Here is a 23,310-nt window from a genome sequence, read left to right as displayed (position 1 = left end):
ATCTGCAAGCTGCCTTGTTGGTGTACAGTGACTGGATCATACAGCAGTTGCTAAGTGTGTCATCTTCTGCCTTCAGGCAGATGGGGCAGGGATTAGATGTGGGTTTCTGTTGCACCAGATGGGTGGGGTTGAGTGTTCAGCCTTGAGTGGGGTTGAGTGTTCAGCCTTGATGCAAATAGATGATAAAGGACCAAACAGAGGGGGGTTTGAGTGTGCAGGATATCCTACAGCTAACATTCCTTCAGCCCATCCTGCAGACAACTTAGTTCAGCCTGTCCCGCACCTAACAGTACTACCATCATTACAGTCCAGTTTTAGGACTACACTTTGATTTTGTTATGTTTAGCTTTTAATATGTCTAAGATTCATTCTAGCTTTTAGTATGAAGTTAGAGATCTATCATCAATCATCATCATCATCATTATCATCATGGTTATTTATTAGAGACCTAACATTATTAGTTTTTCTCTTCTCATTGATTTGAAATATTTTCTTTACCACATGCTAAACTTCCATATATGTGGATATCTTTTTCTGGTCTCCCTCTTCTAAGGATTTTCCAGGGTTTTATTTGGTCAGTAAAGATTTCAGAATTGGGGGATTTCACATAAAAGCCAGATTTTTTTTTTTTTTTTTACTTTTTTGGAAAAACCAGATGATCCAGCATTAAAATGTTGGAGGTGAGTAGAGACCACACCTTTTAAATGGGGCATGAAGATGATAACCATAGTTTCTGTTTGTCCCCGATAGTGGCCTATTCTTCAAAGTGTTCACTTAGTAGCGAGTCATATCCTAATTCATCACACTTGACACTCCTCTTTCATGAATCGCAAGATTGCCTTCTAGCAAAGAAAAAGGGGAGGAGTCAATGCCATCCTCCTACAAAAATATGTCAAAAGATTGAGTATATGGGCTCAGAGTAGAGAGAGCATGCTGATGGGGAGAAACTAGGACAGAGTTTTACCTGACAGCTGGTGTAACAATTTACTTATCTTTTCCTTTACCACTTAACTTCATAACAATCTATCCAGTTACCTTGTCCAGTTTGTTATTGTATATTTAATTATGTGTGGATTTGCTGTCATCCGCTATACCTCCAAACATCCGATATACATCCCAAACAGGGTCCTAGGCATTCTGCTTCAATCTACACTCCTGACCCCAGCGACCCATAGTTCAGCCTGCCCTGCACCTAACAGTACTACCATCATTACAATCCAGTTTACAGGCCCCTTAGGAAATACTGACTGGCTGATCTGGTCCCAACAACCAAAGATTGAAAGGACCTAACGAGGAAATTGAGGTGGCAGGTGGAGAATGCCGTGACTTGGTGAAGGACGGTGGCGAGGCTGACGCAGAGGGAAGGAGGCAGGAATTAAACTTGAGGGCTTAACTCCCGGCTCAGGATATTTTACTGGCCAGTTTACTGCAACTTCTCCAAATGGGAGAGTGCCCACGCAGGGACTTGCCTTCGACTTGAAAGAACCTCCCGGAAATGCTGATCGTATGGCCCTGAAAACTGAAGGTGCAGGAAACACCGAATCTCTCTGACACCTGCTCCGCCTCAGAGCGGGACTACACTTCCCAGCAACACATGGGGCACGCACGGACACTGCCACGCGGCTTGTGCCTCCGCCGTCAGCCCACTGGGGGCGCTGCGGAAGCCCTCCGCCGCCCCGTAGAAATCTACGCGGCCCCGGGGCCGCTTGCTTCCTGTTTGTCCGAGGAGGAGACATGGCGGCTGCGCCCGCGGCGGCTGGGGCTGGGGCCGGCCGGGGGAGACGGTCGGCAGCAACAGTGGCGGCATGGGGCGGATGGGGCGGCCGGCCGCGGCCGGGTAACATTTTGCTGCAGCTGCGGCAGGGCCAGCTGACCGGTCGGGGCCTGGTCCGGGCGGTGCAGGTACGAGGCCGGCCCGGAGGGGCGGGGCGGGGCGGACCAGGCGGGAGCTGGCTGGGGGCCGGGGAAGAGGCCTTTCCAGGCCGCTGCTGGACGGGCCGTACCCTTCCAGGCTGACCGCAGGGCCTCCCTGTGGGCTGCCTGGACGCTGTCAGCCGCGGTGGGGCCGTGGGCAGCTGCCAAGTAGAGGCCCCCGGACAGGGGCTGAGCGGGACTGGGCTGTTGTGGGCTTTGATGGCGTGTACAAGCCTTGGGCCCAGTTTCTGGATCCTCCCTTCCCTGCGCCACGTCTACACGTCTGGGGGACCCTGGCGAGTTTGCTTTATCCTCTGTGGGCCTTGAGTTTCTAACCAGTGAATTGGGCTGGGGTCCTCATTGCAGCCCTGAAAACGGTTCCCAAGCGTATCATAAATGTCATTTTCTCAGAGAGGCCTTTCCTTGACATTCCTCCTTCCCTCTTTTTAAAGTAGGTCCCCATTGTTAGTCTGTCAAAGCCCCGAATTGGTTTCATTCACATTAGTTTCTTCGCGTGTAATTACATATTTCTTTGTTGTCTGCCCTTTTCTCGTCTGTCTCCACATTAGGCTGAGCTCCAACGGGTGCAGAGACTGTTTTGCCATTGTAGAGCGTCATGGTGTTACAGCAAGGACTCAAGTCAGGCCAGGGTTCAAAGCGCTGCTCTCTTGTTTGCTTGTGCAGTTACCATCACATGCCTCAGTTTCCTCATTTGTAAGATGAAGATGAGAATTAGTAACCTGCCTTTTAAATTTGTGAAGATCAAAGGAGACAATTGTATAAAATGTTAACACATTTCTGGTGCATAGTAAGGATTCAAGGTTTATCAGTGAATGTTATACTTAAGGTCTGGCTTGTAATAGGTGCCCAATATATGTTAAATGTTTTTTGATGAGTGTGGGACACTATTTTAGCAAAAAGCAGGATGGCTAAGACCTATTCCCTCTTCATCAAGCTTCATGGTCCGGGAACTATCCTTGCAAACACACCTGTAAAACATTAGCATAATTTAAAGAAAGCTTTTGCATAAGGTTTTGAAGGATACAAGAAACTAATAGTGTGGTTTGTGGAACAAGGGTAGGAAGTGGGTGAATAGAGGAGAGAATAGGAGTGAGACTTTTCACAGTACAACTTTGTTTAAAATTTAATTTTCAACCAGTTGAATATTAGGCAAAAGACTAAAAAGAGAGTAAAATAAATGAAGGTGGTCTATGTGGAGGATTGCAGATGAAGGAGCAGTTCTGAGTGAGCCATATTTTCCTGGACATCAGACAACCATAGATGAGCAACCTTTTTTCCTCTTACATTCTTCTGTCTGCCTTAAGATCATGGAAATACTTGCTCTGTCCTATAAACCAGAATACCTTATTGGGCTGGGTATGTAGAGACAGGCAGAAAGGGGTAGGGGTAACTGTCCCTTAGTAAGCACATACGTTACCAGGTGTACAATATCTTTAATCCTTGATCTTTTGAGCTATGTGTCAGACTTATCTCTTAATACAGATGAGGAATCTGAGGCTCCAAAAGATTAGGTAATATGATTTTAAACACCTATCTGGATAATCTGTGTTCTAAAAACAATAAGGAGCCATAAAAGTTCTTTAGCATGATGAGTGAGGCAATTTAGAAAGTTAATTAGTTTCCAGTACTGAAAAGATTTTAGAATGGGAGGAAACTAGAGAATCTCACCTGATTAGAAAGCTACTGGAATATTCTCTAGCCCGATTTAGGCTGCTTATTTTGATTATTGATAGTTGTATACAGGTGTGGGAGCTATTGCAGAGGTTGAGATAGGAACTCTTGCCCAGAAGTATAGTGAAGATAAAGTGGAAACCTTCATCTTTAATATATTTTCTTTCTTAGTAACTTTCTTTGATCACAGCTCCTCCTCTCTTATTGTGCAGAATAAATTATTAACCATATTTCCATAGCACAGTGAACATATCCATTATGACGTGGTATAGTGGCAAAACAACAGGTCTTAAAAATTTTTTTAAATTTTGATAAAAATTTATATAACATGAAGTTTACCATCATAACCATTTAGTAAATGTACAATTCAATAATGTTAAGTGCTTTCACTTGTGCAGCAGATCTTCAGAACTTTTTCATCTTGTAAATTTGAAACTGTGTACCAACTGAACAACTCCCTGTTTCCCTTCCTCTTGTCCCCGGTAATCACCTTTCTACTTTCTGTGTGAGTTTGACTACTATTATGTAATGTAATAACCTCTTTTAAATGGAATCATGCAGGCTTTTTGTGATTGATTTATTTCACTTAGCATAATATCCTTAAAGTTCATCTGTATTGTAGCATGTGATGGAATTTCCCTAGAAAAAAAAATCTAGGTTTTGAAGTAAAATGTACCTGAATTGAATCCTAGTTTTGTAACTTACTAGTTAAGTGACTGAGGTTGTTATTTAATCTCTCAGAACCTTATTTCTAAAATGGTGATAACAATGTCTACCTCCTTAAGTTGTTCGGAGAATTAAGTGAAATAATATGTCTAAAATGCTTAGCTAGCATGGCACATATTAGATATTTAGTAAAAAGTTGCTCTCAGCTAGTAGTTATGAGACTGATATTCTTCATGGAGTGTGTCTTTTTTTTTTCTTGGTATCTGCAGTGCCTGAAACCATGCCAGGCACTTGATACTAAGGACTCAGGAAATTGTTTGAATTTAAATACTTTATTCTCAGTCCTGTGTGCTTCTGTTCTTATTTCTCAGCAATTCCATGACCTTAAAGGGTTCCAGAGTCAGATTGCCTAGCTTGAAACTTGGCTCTGGTTCATACTTGATTGTCTTTAGACAGGTTATCTAATATCTTTATGCCTCACTTTCTTTACTACTAAAGCAGGGATAAGAGGACCTAACCTCCTGAGGTTGTGGTGAAGGCCAAATGAATTTAAACATATAAAGCACTTAAAATAGTGACCAAAATGTATTACACACTATAAAGGTTAGCCTGTATTGTTATTAATACTCTATATTTTGATGGATCTGAAGTCTGTATTTTCATTCTTGATTTCTCCATTTAGCTCCAGATGGATAGGTGTATCCAGCCGCCTGCTTAGTATTTCCACATAGATGTCTAATTGGCAACCCAGTCAGATTTTTGAAAACCAAATTCTGCTTCTTTTTCTACCAAATGTGATCATCCACATCTCTCTAAATGAGATGTAAGGGAAGCCTGAGAGAAGACTACAGGCCACATGATTTAGAATGAACCTGTCCTACTTGAATTTTAGTTGGCAGTGTTTTCTTCCCTTTTCTGTTCTGCCATTTGTCAAGGTAATAAAATATGTGGGTATGCTTTAGTCTTTACTGAGCCCTTCTACATTCATCACATATTTGATCCTTAAAATAATTCATATTTTATAAATCCCTTGCTTAAAACATTCCAGCCACATCCCATTGTAGTTAGAATCAAATCCCAGTTCCTTACCATGTGTGTACAAGGCCCTATGTGATCACTAGGAGTTGAGGGAAAGGATAGGCTAGGTAAAACCTGTGCACAAGGGCAGTGCAGCTCACACTACAGATCCTGACCCACAATCCCTAGACACTTTTCAGTTTGGCAGTCTAGTGACAGACTAGATTATGGGATCCTCTTTCTGTTTCCTAAATGCCAATTTGCCTTTTATAATTATTGGTATATCTACCTCTGAGCTACATCTCCAACCCCATTTTTTTTTTTATGACATTTCAATAAACACTAATTGTTTTAGGCTTATTCTAAGCAGTTCTGTTTATAAAACCTAAGGGTTTAAGTCAAACTTCCCTTGCCTGTCAAGGGTAATTTGATACTGAAAAACCCTTGGATAGGATAAATTCTCACATAAAAGCTATTTCTTTGTAGTCACGAGCTCTAAAATGCACTCCTAATTATATTTAAACAACAGACGCCATTATGTATTCAGTGGTTAACATTTGTTGTCAGATTAACATAACAAGATAATTAATCTTTGTTAATAATCCTTTAAGATGTCTGTTTACTTGGACTTAACTTGGCATTTTGAGACACTAGATACACTTAGGATTAAACAAATAAGATATACATTTGTTTTTATGGAATTCATCCTTTAATTATTTGAAAAGAAAAGCAGTAAAGACAAAAATACATAATTAAAACTAAATGTCTGAAGATGTTACATTGGCTGAACCAGTTGACAGCTTAGGGTGCTTGATGTAAGAGATTATCTCTACTGTAAACTGTCAAACCACAAGTATTCTAAGAGAAAAACTCATGTGACACCTGCCAATAATTCAGCTGTGAAGATGACTGGAAGGTGACTTTTTTCATCACAGTGCTCTGCTGTTCACAAGGAAAGCAAAATCCTAATGATTATTTTAAAATGAGAGTAAATGCCTTGTAAGACAGTGTAGAGGTAGTAACAAATTCTTTGTAAAGTTGAGTATTGTGGGCTGTGATGGGATCTTTGGGTATCATGAGGCTTGTAACAAAAAACAACAGTGGCCTACCCCAGTCTGTACCTCCAAGTTTCATACTTCTGAGGCAACTACTATTCATGCTGTAACTATTTTGCAAGAAAGCCAAAAAGCTAGTATTTCTTTTTTAATATTTTTAGTCTTAGATGGACACAATACCTTTATTTAATTTATTTATATGTGGTGCTGAGGATTGAACCCAGTGCCTCACATGCTAGGCAAGCACTCTACCACTGAGCCACAACACCAGCCCAAGACCTAGTATTTCTAAACAACATGCTTTTAGAGCTATTTCTTGACATTTTAATTTGCTATTATCTATCTCTTCTTCCTATAAAAATTAGGATTTAATTTATAACACTTTATGCCATCTTATTTGTGCTGATTTTGGACATTGTGCAGATATAATTACTGTTTAACACAAAGCCATATACGTGAAACAATTGTATTGGTTTTGTTTTATATAATTTTAAATTGAAGTATACTCATAGTAAAACTTTTTTTTTTTTTTTTTTTTTTTGGTGCTGTGGATTGAACCCAGGGCTTTGCATAATTAAGCATACACTCTACCACTGAGCTACATCCCCATTCACATTCACCTGTTTTAGTATATAGTTCTCTGAGTTTTGATAAATGGATATAGTCATGTGATCACCACTACATTTATAGAAAATTCCCTTGTAGTTGTGAGCCCTTTTCCAAAACTACTCATCTGTTTTCTGTTTTTTTGCCCTTTTCCAGACTGTTGTAAAAATGGAATCATACCTTTTAAATACATATGCACATGTACCATGTGTAACCTTTTGAGAGTGACTTCTTTCACTAGTATAGATTTGCATCTGTTTAAAATTCGTTTTGTTTTCTATATACTCTTAATTTATTCCCAAATTCTAAGACTCACTTTTTTTTTTTTTTTAATTCTTCGTCCTCATCTTACTGGCAAGAGTTTGGATTGGTAATTTACTACATGTACTATACAACTGAGCTCTTGGGACTTCATCAAATTCAGAGTGCTTTATTTGCTTTTCTCATGTTATAAACTGATTCCTAAATTCTGTGCCTTTTCTTGGAGCATATTCTCTAGTAGCCTCCCAAGAAAGAGGATAAGGGAGGTAATTTTTTTAAGCTTGCATATTTGAAAATGTCTTTTATTCTGACTTTTGTGTATTTAGTTTAGCTAGGTAAAGAATTTTGGGCTAGTAGTTATTTTCTCTTAAATTTTAAATGGTATTGTTCCATTGTTTTGAAAAAATATTCTTTCAATCTATATTGTTGGTATATTCATCTATGAAGTTGGTGAAGCTGTAGTTCATTCATTTTCATTGAGATACCACAATTCTTTCTACTTTTGAGAAGTATTCAGAATCCTTCCACTTTGGGGCTATTATAATGCTGATATGAACATTATTGTTCATGTAGTTAGTACATGTATGCACAATTTGTACATGTACGTACAAATTCTACTTCTAAGTATAGTAGAATTGCTGAGTTATAGGATATGCATATGTTCAGCATAAGTGGCTATTATGAGGGTTTCCCAAGTGGTTGTACTAATTTACACTTCCACCAGTTGTGGGTGTGAGTTCCATGTTCTCAGTAACCTATGGCAATATAAGTTATAACCTGTGTGTCAGTCTTTTAAATTTTACTCTTACAGAGTGTAATAGTCTATCTTTTGTGTGTGTGTGTGTGTGTGTGTTGCTGGGGATTGAACCAGGACTTTGTGCAGGCAAGGCAAGCACTCTACCAACTGAGATATATCCCCAGCCCTCATTATGGTTTTAATTTGTATTTCCATGATGACTTAATGAAGTTGAGCACTTTTCAGCATTATTGGCCATTTGGACATCCCCTTTTGCGAATTGTTTTCAAATCTTTTGCACTTTTTTCTGTAGCATCTTTTTAAATTGATTGGAAGCCCTTTTTTTGAAGTTTTTGTTGTGTTTTATTTTGTTTTTTGCTGTGCTGGGAATTGAACCCGAGCCCTGCACTTCCTATGCAAGCACTCTACCACTAAGCTACATCCTCAGTCCTTTTTTGAAGTTCTTCAGATATTCTGGATATTAGCCCTTTGTAGTGAAGTTTTGTAGATAATTTTTCTCATTCTGTGGCTCACCTTTTTAATCTCTAATAAGATCTCTATTTGAATAGAAGTACTTCATTTTACTACAATTCATTGTGTCACTTTTACTTTGTGGTTGATGATTTTTGTATCCTGTTTAAGAATCTTTGCCTACTCTAAGGACATGAAATACTCTGTGTTTCTTCTAGAAACTTTATGGATTTCCTTTTACATTTCGGTATACATTCTGCTAAGAATTGATTTAGGGGTATGTTGTGAGGTTTTCCATATAGACATTCAGTTTGATCCATCATTGTTTATTGCAGTGTACCCCTGTCTGCTCTGTAGTGCCACCTTTGTTATCAGTCAGGTGTATGTGCATATTTCTGTTCCATGTCAGTTGTGTTCTGCTAGTCTTATTTATCCTTGTGTTGGTATTAATGTTATCTTATATTCTGTAACTTTATATATGTTGATTTTGGGTAGAGTATATGAAATAGGAATATGTTTTTCAGCTTAGTTATAGTCAAGATTGTCTTGGCTCTTCTTGACTCCCCTTTACCATTTTTATACCCATTTTAGAATGAATTAGTATATTTTTACAACTAAATTTTGATTGGGATTGCATTCAGTCTTAATGCCTTCATTCTCCCTCTTCTCTTTCTTTGTTTTGGTCTTCTTTAATTTCCGTTGATGTTTATAATTTTCTGTGTGGCAGTCCTGTTTAACTTTGCCAAGTTTATTCCTTGGCATTTGACTTTTTTTTAATGATGTTGTAGTGTTTTGAAATTGTATTTTAAAACTGTAGCTGTAATATAAATTAAGATTGTTTTATATTGATCATAATTTGATAATTTATCTTTTAGACTTGAATTATATGTGTATACAGTCATGTTGAATATTATATCTGCAATTGAAGCTTTTATTTTATCCTTTCTAATTTAGCATCTTATGTTGCTTTACTGCCTAAAACCTTCAGTACAATGAATAGAAGTGGCATGTTCTGATGTAAAAGGGGAAAAAAAAAGCCTTACTCATTTCACCATTAGGTATATTTGCAGTAAGTTTTTTGCAGACACCTATTATTTGAAATTCATTTTTTAATTAATGAGTTTTATTATGAATGGCTATTGAATTATATCAAAGTGCTTTTTCTGTATCTATCAATATGCTCATATAATTATTCTTTGTTATTAATGTGGTAAATTACATTGAATAAAACTTTCAGCTATTAAACCAACTTTTTTTGTTGTTGTTGTTGTTTTTTGTACCAGGGATTGAACTCAGAGGCACTCAGTCACTGAGTCACATCCCTAGTCCTATTTTGTATTTTATTTAGAGACAGGGTTTCACTGAGTTGCTTAGCGCCTTGTTTTTGCTGAGGCTGGCTTTGAACTTGGGATCATCCTGCCTCAGCCTTCTGAGCTTCTGGGATTACAAGCATGCCCTATCATGCCTGGCTTAAACTGACTTTTAATTTCTGATGCAGAGTTCTATCCTTTTGCTAAATTTGATTCCCTACTTTTTAAATTAGTTTTTTTTTTCCCCTTCTATATTCATGAGTGAAACTAGACTACAATTTTCCTTTGGAGGGGTTTTGGTATCAGGTTTTAATTTTATTTTCTACTTAGTTGTATGGTATCAGGTTTATAATAGTCACTGAACATGGATTTACTTGCACCCCATGAGGTTTGTTTGTTTTTTTAAGTTCTAGGTGGACACACTACTTTGATTTATTTATTTATTTTTATGAGCTACCACTGAGCTACAATCCTAGTCCCCACCCCATGAGTTTTGATATATGATATTTTCATGATCTTTCATTTCAGGATATTTTCAGATTTCCACTTAGATTTCTTCTTTGATCTATGCTTTTTTTCTTTTTAGTAGTATAGTTTTTTTAAAAATAATTTAGTTGTAGATAGACACAATACCTTTATTTTATTTATTTTTCTAGGTAGTGCTGAGGTTCAAACCCAGTGCCTCACATGTGCTAGGCAAGCACTCTATCACTGGAGCTACAACTCCAGCCCAGTAGTAGCATAGTTCTTGGGCTGGGGTTGTGGCTCAGTGGCAGAGTGCTTGCCTGAATGTGTGAGGCACTGGGTTCGATCCTCAGCATCACGTTAAAATAAATAAATATAATAAAGACATTATATCCATGTATAACTAAAAATTTTTTTTTAAATAATAGTATAGTTCTTAATTTCCAAATATGGGGATTTTTTAGTTATCTTTTTCTTAACAGATTTTAGGTTAATCGCGCTGTGGTCAGAGAACTTAGTCTGTATCTCAGTTCATTTAAGTGTGTTGCCATTTGCTCTGTGGCCTAACAACTGGTCATTTTGTAAATGTTCTTTGGTGTAAAGAATGTGTAGAGAAAAATCGACAGACCCTTAGCCATGCTAGCGAAGAGAAGAAGAGAGAGAACTCAAATTACTAGCATACGGGATGAAAAAAGCAATATCACAACAGACACTTCAGATATACAGAAGATAATCAAAAATTATTTTGAATCCTTATACGCCAATAAATTAGAAGATAGTGAAGGCATCGATAAATTTCTTAAGTCATATGATCTGCCCAGATTGAGTCAGGAGGATATAGACAACCTAAACAGACCAATATCAATTGAGGAAATAGAAGAAACCATCAAAAGACTACCAACTAAGAAAAGCCCAGGACCGGATGGGTATACAGCAGAGTTTTACAAAACCTTTAAAGAGGAACTAATACCAATTCTTTTCAAGCTACTTCAGGAAATAGAAAAAGAGGGAGAACTTCCAAATTCATTCTACGAGGCCAACATCACCCTGATACCTAAACCAGACAAAGACACTTCAAAGAAAGAAAACTACAGACCAATATCTCTAATGAACCTAGATGCAAAAATCCTCAATAAAATTCTGGCCACTCGGATACAAAAACTTATCAAAAAAATTGTGCACCATGATCAAGTAGGATTCATCCCTGTGATGCAAGGCTGGTTCAGTATACGGAAATCAATAAATGTTATTCACCACATCAATAGACTTAAAAATAAGAACCATATGATCATCTCGATAGATGCGGAAAAAGCATTTGACAAAGTACAGCATCCCTTTATGTTCAAAACTCTAGAAAAACTAGGGATAACAGGAACATACCTCAATATTGTAAAAGCAATCTATGCTAAGCCTCAGGCTAGCATCATTCTGAATGGAGAAAAATTGAAGGCATTCCCTCTAAAATCTGGAACAAGACAGGGATGTCCTCTCTCACCACTTCTGTTCAACACAGTTCTCGAAACACTGGCCAGAGCAATTAGACAGACGAAAGAAATTAAAGGCATCAAAATAGGAAAAGAAGAACTTAAATTATCACTATTTGCTGATGACATGATTCTATACCTAGCAGACCCAAAAGGGTCTACAAAGAAATTATTAGAGCTAATAAATGAATTCAGCAAAGTGGCAGGATATAAAATCAACACGCATAAATCAAAGGCATTCCTGTATATCAGCGACAAATCCTCTGAAATGGAAATGAGGACAACCACTCCATTCACAATATCTTCAAAAAAAATAAAATACTTGGGAATCAACCTAACAAAAGAGGTGAAAGACTTATACAATGAAAACTACAGAACCCTAAAGAGAGAAATAGAAGAAGATCTTAGAAGATGGAAAAATATACCCTGTTCATGGATAGGCAGAACTAACATCATCTAAATGGCGGTATTACCAAAAGTTCTCTATAGGTTTAATGCAATGAGAATCAAAATCCCAACGGCATTTCTTGTAGAAATAGAGAAAGCAATCATGAAATTCATATGGAAAAATAAACGACCCAGAATAGCAAAAACAATGCTAAGCAGGAAGTGTGAATCAGGCGGTATAGCGATACCAGACTTCAAACTATACTACAGAGCAATAGTAACAAAAACAGCATGGTACTGGTACCAAAACAGGCGGGTGGACCAATGGTACAGAATAGAGGACACAGAAACCAATCCACAAAACTACAACTATCTTATATTTGATAAAGGGGCTAAAAGCATGCAATGGAGGAAGGATAGCATCTTCAACAAATGGTGCTGGGAAAACTGGAAATCCATATGCAACAAAATGAAACTGAATCCCTTTCTCTCGCCATGCACAAAAGTTAATTCAAAATGGATCAAGGAGCTTGATATCAAATCAGAGACACGCCGTCTGATAGAAGAAAAAGTTGGCTACGATCTACATACTGTGGGGTCGGGCTCCAAATTCCTCAATAGGACACCCATAGCACAAAAGTTAATAACTAGAATCAACAAATGGGACTTACTCAAACTAAAAAGTTTTTTCTCAGCAAAAGAAACAATAAGAGAGGTAAATAGAGAGCCTACATCCTGGGAATAAATCTTTACTCCTCACACTTCAGATAGAGCCCTAATATCCAGAGTATACAAAGAACTCCAAAAATTAGACAATAAGAGAACAAACAACCCAATCAACAAATGGGCCAAGGACCTGAACAGACACTTCTCAGAGGAGGACATACAATCAATCAACAAGTACATGAAAAAATGCTCACCATCTCTAGCAGTCAGAGAAATGCAAATCAAAACCACCCTAAGATACCATCTCACTCCAGTAAGATTGGCAGCCATTATGAAGTCAAACAACAACAAGTGCTGGCGAGGATGTGGGGAAAAGGGTACACTTGTACATTGCTGGTGGGACTGCAAATTGGTGCAGCCAATTTGGAAAGCAGTATGGAGATTTCTTGGAAAGCTGGGAATGGAGCCACCATTTGACCCAGCTATTCCCCTTCTCGGTCTATTCCCTAAAGACCTAAAAAGAGCATGCTACAGGGACACTGCTACATCGATGTTCCTAGCAGCACAATTCACAATAGCAAGACTGTGGAACCAGCCTAGATGCCCTTCAATAGATGAATGGATAAAAAAATGTGGCATTTATACACAATGGAGTATTACTCTGCATTAAAAAATGACAAAATCATAGAATTTGCAGGGAAATGGATGGCATTAGAGCAGATTCTGCTAAGTGAAGCTAGCCAATCCCTAAAAAACAAATGCCAAATGTCTTCTTTGATATAAGGAGAGTAACTAAGAACAGAGTAGGGTTGAAGAGCATGAGAAGAAGATTAACATTAAACAGGGATGAGAGGTGGGAGGGAAAGGGAGAGAGAAGGGAAATTGCATGGAAATGGAAGGAGACCCTCAGAGTTATACAAAAGTACATACAAGAGGAAGTGAGGGGAAAGGGAAAAATAATACAAGGGGGACAAATGAATGTCAGTAGAGGGGGCAGAGAGAGGAGGGGAGGGGAGGGGAGGGGAGGGGAGGGGGGATAGTAGAGGATAGGAAAGGCAGCAGAACACAACAGACACTAGTATGGCAATATGTAAATCAGTGGATGTGTAACTGATGTGATTCTGCAATCTGTATATGGGGTAAAAATGGGAGCTCATAACCCACTTGAATCAAAGTGTGAAATATGATATATCAAGAACTATGTAATGTTTTGAACAGCCAACAATAAAAAATTAAAAAAAAGAAGAATGTGTAGAGAGCAAATAATAGATGCAGTGCTATAGGGATTCAATTTTATTTGTGTTTAACTATTTTATATTATTAATTTTTGGTCTACCTGTATCAGTTTTGGAAAGAGATATATAAAAATTTCCCACTGTAATTATGGTGTCGCGACCCCTTGCCCGCAAGGAAGACGCAACTCGGGAATCTTCTTTCAACAGTTTTATTCAGGCCCTTGATATTTCTTCTTCTCTCTCTCTCGGATGCCCCTCCCAGCCTTAACAAAGCATCTCAAGCCCCAATGCAAAGCTGCCGCGTGGAGCTTTCTCACAGGGTGGTGAAAAATCATGTGCCAACTTTCCCAGATAAGAAGTTGTTTGTCACAGACCACAGCGGAGCCAGCGTCATCTTGTAATGGCGACCATAATCTGCAGAAACGGCAGAAGCGGCTCACCACATTATGGATTTCCTTATTTCTCTTTTTAGCATGGTCAGTTTTTGCTTGTGTATGTTGAAACTTTTATTGTTACATTTAATGTTAGGACTATAATATCCAAATTGACTTTTTTATCCTTATGAAGTACCTACCTCTGGTAATGCTGTTTGCTTTGAGTCTCTTGCTGATTTTAATAGTTATACCACCATTATTTTGATGTGGGTTTAGATGACATGTTTTTCCCATTATTTTACTTTTAGCTTTTCTGAAAGTATTTCCCTGGTAGGCAGCATAACACATTTTATTTTTAATTGGAACATTTAGTACATTTACACTTAATGTAATAACTGACATTTTAGGATTTAAATGTATTTATGTGTTTGATTTTTTGATTTTTGAATGTCCTACATGTTTACATTTTTAAAGTTTTATTGAGACATAATTTAGGTGATCAAATTTACCCATTATAAATTTATTTGATGATTTTCAGCAAATTTATATGTATTTGATGATTTTCAGCAAATTTATACTTATGCAGCTGTCACCACAATCCAGTTTAGATTGGATTTAGAACATTACTCTTACTCTAAAAAGTTAACTTATATCCATTATTTATTTAGTTTTTATGACAGCTTTATTGAGATATGACTCACATACTGTACACATCACCCACTTAATGTGTACAAGTTAGTGATTTTCACAGTTTATACAAAATTATACAACTATTACTATAGCCAATTTTAGAACATTTCATCACTTCATAAAGAAACCCTGTACCCAGCAGCAGTTACTGCCCAAATCCTTCTTCTCTCTGGTCTTTGGCAATAACTAATCTATTTTGTGTCTCTGTGGATTTGTTTATTTTGGACATTTCATATGAATCAAACCATGTGTCATCCTTTGTGACTGGTTTCTTTCATTTAACATTATGCTCTCAAGAGTATGTATTAGTATGTCATTCCTTTTTCTTGCTGAATAACATTCCATTGTATGAACATACAGTATTTATTCATATATCAGTTGATGGGCATTTGAGGTGTTTCTATTCTTGTTAAGATTAATGCTGGGTTGGGGTTGTGGCTCGGCAGTAGAGTGCTCGCCTCGCATGTGCAAGGCCCTGGGTTTGATCCTCATCACCACATACAAATAAGTACATAAAATAAAGGTATTGTGTCAACTACAACTAAAAATAATATTTAAAAAAAGATTAATGCTGTATTTGTGTGCTTTTGTTTTGTGTTTTCTTTCTCTTAGGAGTAGAATGGATGGATCATTTGATAACCCTCTGTTTAACTTTTGAGATCTGTCAAACTGTTTTTCAAACTGTACCATTTTATATTTCCACCTGCAGCATGTGAGGGTTCCACTTTCTCCATTCTCACAAACACTTCTAATTTTCTGTCTTTTTGATTATGCTCTCCTAATAGGTATGAAGTGATATCTTATTGTGGATTTGATTGGATTTCATCTGATGACTAATGATGTTGATCTTTGTTTTATGTGCTAACCAGCCATTCATATATCTTTTTTATTTTATTTTTTTAGTTGTAGTTGGACTCAATATTTTTTATTTATTTATTTTTATGTGGTGTTGGGGATCGAACCCAGGGCCTCGCCCGTGCTAGGCGAGCGCTCTACCGCTGAGCCACAACCCCAGCCCATTCATTCATATATCTTATTTGGATAAATGTCTATTCAGAGATTTGCCTCATTTTAAAAATTAGTCACAATTTCTCTAATAGATGGTTTATTCAATGTGTCTTTTTCCTTCCTCCCTCCCTTCCCTTCCTTCCCTCCCTCCCTCCTTCTCTCCCTCTCTCCTTCTTTCCCTCTCTCCTCTCCCACTTTCCCTCTCTCCCTTCCTTCTTTGTTTCTTTCTTTTGTATCAAGGATTAAAAAATAGGGCTGGAGATGTGCCCACTGAGCCACATCTCCAGCCCTATTTTGTATTTTATTTAGAGATAGGGTTTCACTGAGTTGCTTAGTGCCTTGCTGTTGCTGAGGCTGGCTTTGAACTCAAGATCCTCCTGCCTCAGCCTCCCTCAATGTATCTTTGTATGAGTTTTGGTCGTTAGTGTCTTTCAAAGAATAATTCATTTAATTCAAGTAATAAAATTTTGAGGCATGTTCATAGTGTTCCATGGGATCAGTAATAATGGCCCTATAAACATTTCTGATATTAGTAATTTGTATCTTTTTTTTGAGAAATTTTATTTGAAAGAGGGTCTTGCTAAATTGCTGAGGCTGGCCTCAAACTTGTATTACTCCTGCCTCAGCCTCCTGAGTCACTGGGATTACAGGTGTGTGCCACATGCCCAGCTCCACAGACTTTTATTTAAATTAAGTTTTGAGACAGAGTCTTTCTTTTTTATTTTTTATTTTTGAAAAAATATGGAACATATCACGAATTTGCGGGTCGTCCTTGTACAGGGGCCATACTAATCTACTCTGTATCATTCCAATTTTAGTATATGTGCTGTGGAAGTGAGCACAAGACAGAGTCTTTTTAAGTTGTCCAGGCTGGCCTTAAATTTATGATGCTGCTTTATCCTCTGGAGTCGCTATGATTACAGGCATGTGTCACTGGGTTCCAGCTCCTGCTGCAGTCTTTTTAATTTTCTTCCTTGTGTTTACTCTTTTTTTCCCCTATTTTCTCATGGTAAAAGGTTATATTATTGATTTGTGACGTTGCTTCTATTTTTAATACCATCGTTTATAGCTGTAAATTTCTCTTAAGCACTCATTTTGCTGGATCCCCTAACTATGTTTGTTTTATTTCTTTGCCTTCCAAAGAAAGGAGAAGATATATTTTAATTGTTTTTGAGCTTGTATTGATTTGAACTTGCTTGAACTAAATGAAATTGCTGATAATGGCATTTGTCCATTTTAATAGGACTAATAGATATCAGGATAAAACCAAAATATTATTGAAGATCTATTTATCCTATACTAATAGTACTAGAAGTTTTTGATCTGATTGAGGAACAAATGCACATGAAAATAATTCATATCTGGCCCCTCACAGGTCAGTTATTCTCAACAGTGTTCATCAGTGTTCATTGCATAATGGTGTGTCCTAAGAGGGTTAGTGAAAATTTTCATAATTGATTAATGTTTCTGACATTGTAGTGTTGCTGTTCCTCATGTTGTCAAACATTTACTGAGTTCCTGCTCTGTCCCAGGCACTCTGTGGTTGAGTGAGATTGGGAGTCAGGAGGACAGGGGCAGGCATAGTTTGGTACTTGCTCTGAAGTAGTTGTGGTCTAGAGGAGAGGGATAAATGAATCTTAAGTTAGGAAACAATAGGATAAAGTATGCAATAGATAAAGCCCCAAAGGAGGGGTGCCTAATCTCTTAGAAAGGAGAGAGGAAGGCCAATCAAGAAAGATTTTTGTTTGGCTTGTGTTTTAAAGGGGAATGAACAGTTCAGATAGAAAACACCAAGAGTGTTTTAGGCAAGAGAACATGTACAGAGAGGTACAGAGAGAGAAAACACATTCACTTGGAACCTAGAGTGAGCCTTGGGAAATAGATGAGGCTGAAAAGTAGGGGTTAGTTTATGAAGGGCATTGCATCTTGAGGTAAGGAGTTGGACTTTTAGTTTGTAGGCTCTTGAGCTTTTGAAGATTTGTGTAAAGAGGCTTTTGAATTGTTTTCCTGGGTGCTATAGGGAGTCAACTGCTCTGCTGGCTAGTATTTCTTTTCTCTTCAGTAAAATGTTCCTTTTTTTTTTTTTTTTTTCAATTCACAGTTCACTGAGACTTTTTTGACGGAGAGGGACAAGCAGTCCAAATGGAGTGGAATTCCTCAATTGCTTCTTAAACTGTATGCCACCAGCCACCTCCACAGTGACTTCATTGAGTGCCAAAACATCCTCAAGGTAACTTGTAGGGGCCCAAAAGGGCTATCTTTAGGGTCTACAGGTGATACAAACTGCCTGCCATTTTAAAATAGCTTTTGTCTTAAAATTATATAAGCTGTACAGAATTTGAGAATTTCAGAAAAAATGCCGAGAAGTAAAAATCACCAGTAATCCCACCATCTGGAGATAATTACCATGAAGTTTCCTTTGTGTATTCCTGCGTGCTTTATTCATGCATATTTTATAGCACTGTTTGATTAATTTGGGAGGTTAAAACTGTTCCTGGGGATTTTGATAACACCCCCCCCCCCCGCCCCATGGTGCTTGGTATTGAACTCAGGGCCACGTGCATGGTAGAAAAGCACTCTTCCACTGAGCTACATCTCTAGCCCTGGATGACATTCTTTAAACAGAGTTTAAAAGATCCCATATTGCTGAAGGCTTATGAAAGGTGCCTTATAAGTTGTTCATAATTACCATTAACATAAAAAGATTGAAGGGACCAGGTTTGATAGCTAGAAAGGGGTGGAAAGAGTGCAAAGACATTATGCTAGGGCAGTTATTCTCAGCAGTGTTCATCGGAGTGCTGGGTTCCATCCCCAGAGTTTCTAACCCAAATGTAAATTTAGAGTACCAGATCTAGCTGCAGTTATAACCTCTGTAAATATATTTTATCATAATGAAGATGAATTATATAATGTTCTTTAGAGGTAAAGTTTTGATGTTATATCATAGAAGGTATTCCAAAAAAAAATAGTCACTAAATCTCAGCTTTACCTTTGAGATGTTTTCATGTTCTTGATCTCCCAGTCTGATTGAGATTGATAGAAATAATTTTAGCCTCTTATTTAGAAATGCTTTCCAAAAAATTTTATATTGTTTCATTTTATTTTTAAAATCTCTCAAGAGATAGGGTTGAAGTGAACTTGAAGGAGAGGAAAATTAATATCTGAGTCTCTAATGCCTGATCATCTTTCTTTTATATATATAGATGTGTGTGTATGTTTATGTATTTTTTTTTCAGTTGTTGGACCTTTATTTATTTATATGTGGTTCTGAGAATTGAACCCAGTGCCTTAGACATGCTAGGCAAGCACTTTACCACTGTGCTTCAACTCCAGCCCCCTGATCATCATTTCTTTATTCATCTAACAATTACTTATTTGAGACTTACTACACAGTAGGCTTTTATACGATTTTTTTTTCTATTAAGTTTTGTTCCATATGAATAAAGGTTTCTGTGGCTCCCAAAATTTGTTGAACCATTGCCCTATTTCTACCATATCAAATACCTGTTATGTCTTAAGACCTACAGTGAAGAAACACAAAGAGGAATCTGTTCTGGGCTTCTCTTGAAGGAGCTTTGTATTCTAGGGAAGAAATAACATAAATTTATAAATAGATAAAAAATAAAAATGCTGAATGTCATAAGTTACTTACAAATTGCTTTGGGGCTTTAGAAGAGCATCGGATTACTTTTGAATGGGAGGAATCAAGATGGACTTCCTTCAGGAGATGACTCTTGAACAGATTTGGTTATTGTTGAAGAATCAGTCACCACAAAACTTAAGCATTTATCATTTATCTCTCACAATTCTTGGTTGATTGAATGGTTCATCTGCTTCTTCTTTGGGAAGGGATACTGAGACATCTGGAATATTCAAAATGGCTGGTTGGTGTGAACAGTCAGCTGGAGATAGGCTAAAGATATCAGTTCTGGCCTTAGTTCTCCTGCTTATGACCTCAATAGGTGGCTTTGTTGAGTTTCTCATAGCAGTACCTTTAGGTTCTGCTATGGCAAAAGATGGCAAAAGCCAACTCTACCAGCCTTCTTAAGGGTTATGTCGGAAGTGGCATAGTGTCACTTCTGCTACATTACGTTAATTGAAGGAAATCACCCCAGCCCAGATTCAGTGTGGGCAAGGATTCTAAAGGAGTCTGGATACTAGGAAGTGTAATTCATTTGGAGCCACTTATCATTATGCTCGTTGGGATTCAACTTGTGACTAAAATGCAAACTGATATTTTAATGTTGGTCTGTGTTGAATTCTAAAACAGAATGTCTTTGTCCTGTTTTTTAAACTAGGAAATTTCTCCTCTTCTTTCCATGGAGGCTATGGCATTTGTTACTGAAGATAGGAAACTTACTCAAGAAACCACTTATCCAAATACTTACATTTTTGACTTGTTTGGAGGTGTTGATGTAAGTAACTGTTTTCTTATTGTTACTGTTATTTCTCCTACTTAGATGGTTTGAGAATTTAAGTATTAAAATGGAAGACAGGAAACATTTCAGAATTTATAGCAAACATTTCAGATTTTACCTTTCAGAAGCAGAGTGGCATTCTTCTATGTTGAAGCAGCATACAGTTTTTTTTTTTTTTTTTAAGAAGAATTTATTTATTTGAATTGATAATATGGCCATCTTTTTTTTAAAAAAGACACAAAGCAAAAAGTGTCTCCCACTTCCCCGTGTCTCCTTCTCAGAAGCAGTTGTTTATTGTATGTCTTTCTAGAGATATTATGAGGCAATATGTGTGTAAATACCCCTCACTCCTTAGCTTATTGTCTTCTTACATGCAGGGGCATACCATATATTTGGTACACTCTCCTGTGCCTTGTTTTTTTGATGTAATTTTCTCTAGCTTGGGGATAGTTTCATTTTAGTACACATAAATCTGCCTTATTTTAAATAGCCAAATAGTATTCCTTTGTGTAATTATACCATGATTTATTCATGCAGGTCCCAATTGATGGGCATTTAGTTTTTCTACACCTTCCCCCCACCTTTTTAAATATTTGTTATTTTACTACAAAATCAAGAACATTACCAGATCTAGAAGCCCCCTTCACCAAACTGTCTTTAAGTTTTCACTAAGCAGATGTGAGAAAAGTAATATTTCTTCATAGTTTTTTCTAGCTTTGTTGAGATATGGTTCACATGCCATATATTTCACCCTCTTTTTTTAATATTTTATTTTTTAGTTGTGGTTGGACACAACTAAAAAATTATTTTTTTATTTTTATGTGGTGCTGAGGATCAAACCCAGGGCCCTGCATGTGCTAGGCGAGCACTCTATTACTGAGCTACAACCCCAGACCTATTTCACCCTCTTTTTTTTTTTTTAAATAAATGGGAAAGATGAGTGTGGGATCAATTTCCATGTGAGAGGAGGCCAGGTGCTCAGTGCTGGTTGTATTCCATTTGAGACTTTTGGACAGTCAAGTTGAGAAGTGGGTAGGGCTGCTTGATATTACCTTCTTGAATTTCAGAGGAAAGGTCCTGATTGGCCTTATAATTTTTTTGAGAGAGAGAGAGAGAGAGAGAATTTTATTATTTATTTTTTAGTTTTCGGCAGACACAACTTCTTTATTTGTATGTGGTGCTGAGGATCGAACCAGGGCCGCATGCATGCGAGGCGAGCACGCTACCACTTGAGCCACATCTCCAGCCCCTATTTCACCCTCTTAAAGTATGCAGTTCATTGGGTTTTTAAAAAAATTTTTTGTAGTTATAGATGGACAGAACGACTTTGTTTATTTGTATATCGTTATGTGGTGCTGAGGACTGAACCTAGTGTCTTATGCATGCTAGGCAAGGGCTCTGCCTCTGAGCTACAGCCCCAGCCCAGCTTATTGGTTTTTTTAGTGTGTTCACAAATATGTGCAATCATCACTACAGTCTTAGAACATTTTAATTACCCCAAAAAAGAAACTCCATATGTAGCCAGGAATGATGGTGCATGCTTATAATCCCAGCAGCTAGGGAGGCTAGAGGATCCTCCTGAGACAGGAGGATCACGAGTTTAAAGCCAGCTTCAGCAATGGTCAAGAGCTAAGCAACTCAGACCCTGTCTCTAAATAAAATACAAAATAGGGCTGGGGATGTGGTTCAGTGGGTGAGTACCCCTGAGTTCAATCCCTAGGTCCCACCCCTGGCCCCCCGAAAAAAAAAAAGAAACTCCGAATGTATTAGTTTTTGCTTCTCTGTCTCTCTTAACACCATCTGGCCCTGCCCTGGATACTGTTAATATATTTTTTTGTCTCTGTAATCTGTGTTCTGGACATTTCATGTAGATGAAATCATGTAATGTCTAGTCTTCTGTGACTGGCTATTTTCACATAACATAGTGCTTTCAGGGTTCATCATGTTGAGGCATATGTCAACACCCATTTTCTTTTTATGGCCAAATAATATTCGATTACATGGATAAATTGTATTTAGTACATCTGTGTATCCAAAGATGGACAGTTGGGTTGTTTCTACCTTTTGACTTTTTTGTTTTGGAGTGGGGAGGTATCAGGAAATTGGACTCAGGGACACTCAACTATTGAGCCACATCCCCAGCCCTATTTTGTATTTCATTTAGAGATAGGGTCTCACTGAGTTGCTTAGCACCTCGCTTTTACTGTGGCTGACTTTGAGCTCACGATCCTCCTGCCTCAGCTTCTCAAGCCACTGGGATTATAGGTGTGTGCCACCTTTCCTGGTGCGCCTTTTGACTATTATGAATAACATTGCTACATAGATTTTTATATGGCTTGTCTGGCTTCCCTTGTCTGGCTTCAGAGTCTTTTTGCATGTTTTTTCCTGCTGTTTGATTATAAACTATGTCTATTTCCTTCTAATATTTAAAATTTTTTATTGTATAGTTTAAATTTTTATACCATTTGAATTTTATTTTGTTTAGGGGTTGAAATTTGACAGGTTTTCTTCAAGATCTCTACCTTTTCCCTTATTATTTGGAGGGAGTAAAAGGGAAGGATCATAGTGGGGTATTAAGGTTATTCTCTGTCTTGATCTGGGTGATGACTGTACAGGAATAGTGTTCTGTTTATAAAAACTGGAGCTGTACTCTTAAGATTTATACTCTTTACTGCATTGTGTTATACTTCACTTTAAAAACTTTCCTTTTTATTAAAGATACCAGTTTCCACAAAAATAAAGATTATTTTATCTTCATCCATATCTTCAACCCTTACCACCCTTTCAGTGCTGGGGATTGAATTGAGGCCCTTGTACATGCTAGGCAAGTGCTTTACACTGAGCTGCACAGCCCC

General features: G+C 37.6%; 1 protein-coding gene and 1 non-coding gene across 3 annotated transcripts in view; one reads left to right on the top strand and one right to left on the bottom strand.

Moving 5' to 3' along the window:
• The first annotated feature begins 1,718 nt into the window (after positions 1 to 1,718).
• Trpc4ap (transient receptor potential cation channel subfamily C member 4 associated protein) overlaps positions 1,719 to 23,310 on the top strand; it is a 78,094-nt gene continuing 56,502 nt past the window's right edge. Inside the window, exons 1-3 of one of the 2 annotated variants that reach the window (XM_046432992.2) lie at positions 1,719 to 1,902; positions 18,139 to 18,267; positions 20,336 to 20,452. In XM_046432992.2, coding sequence (XP_046288948.1) covers positions 1,735 to 1,902; positions 18,139 to 18,267; positions 20,336 to 20,452 — 414 coding nt within the window. In that variant the 5' untranslated portion in view covers positions 1,719 to 1,734. The remainder of the gene's footprint in view (positions 1,903 to 18,138; positions 18,268 to 20,335; positions 20,453 to 23,310) is intronic. The other variant, XM_046432991.2, reaches the window with a different exon arrangement.
• LOC124085979 (U6 spliceosomal RNA) lies at positions 16,773 to 16,879 on the bottom strand. Its single transcript, XR_006849656.1, has one exon. It is a non-coding gene; the product is annotated as a U6 spliceosomal RNA (small nuclear RNA).

This window comes from Marmota monax, unplaced genomic scaffold (assembly GCF_021218885.2).
Source record: "Marmota monax isolate L192 unplaced genomic scaffold, Marmota_monax_Labrador192_F-V1.1 WCK01_AAM20220418_F8-fsc00014, whole genome shotgun sequence".
NCBI classification, from domain to species: Eukaryota; Metazoa; Chordata; class Mammalia; order Rodentia; family Sciuridae; genus Marmota; species Marmota monax.
This window is presented reverse-complemented; position numbering and strand designations above follow the sequence as displayed.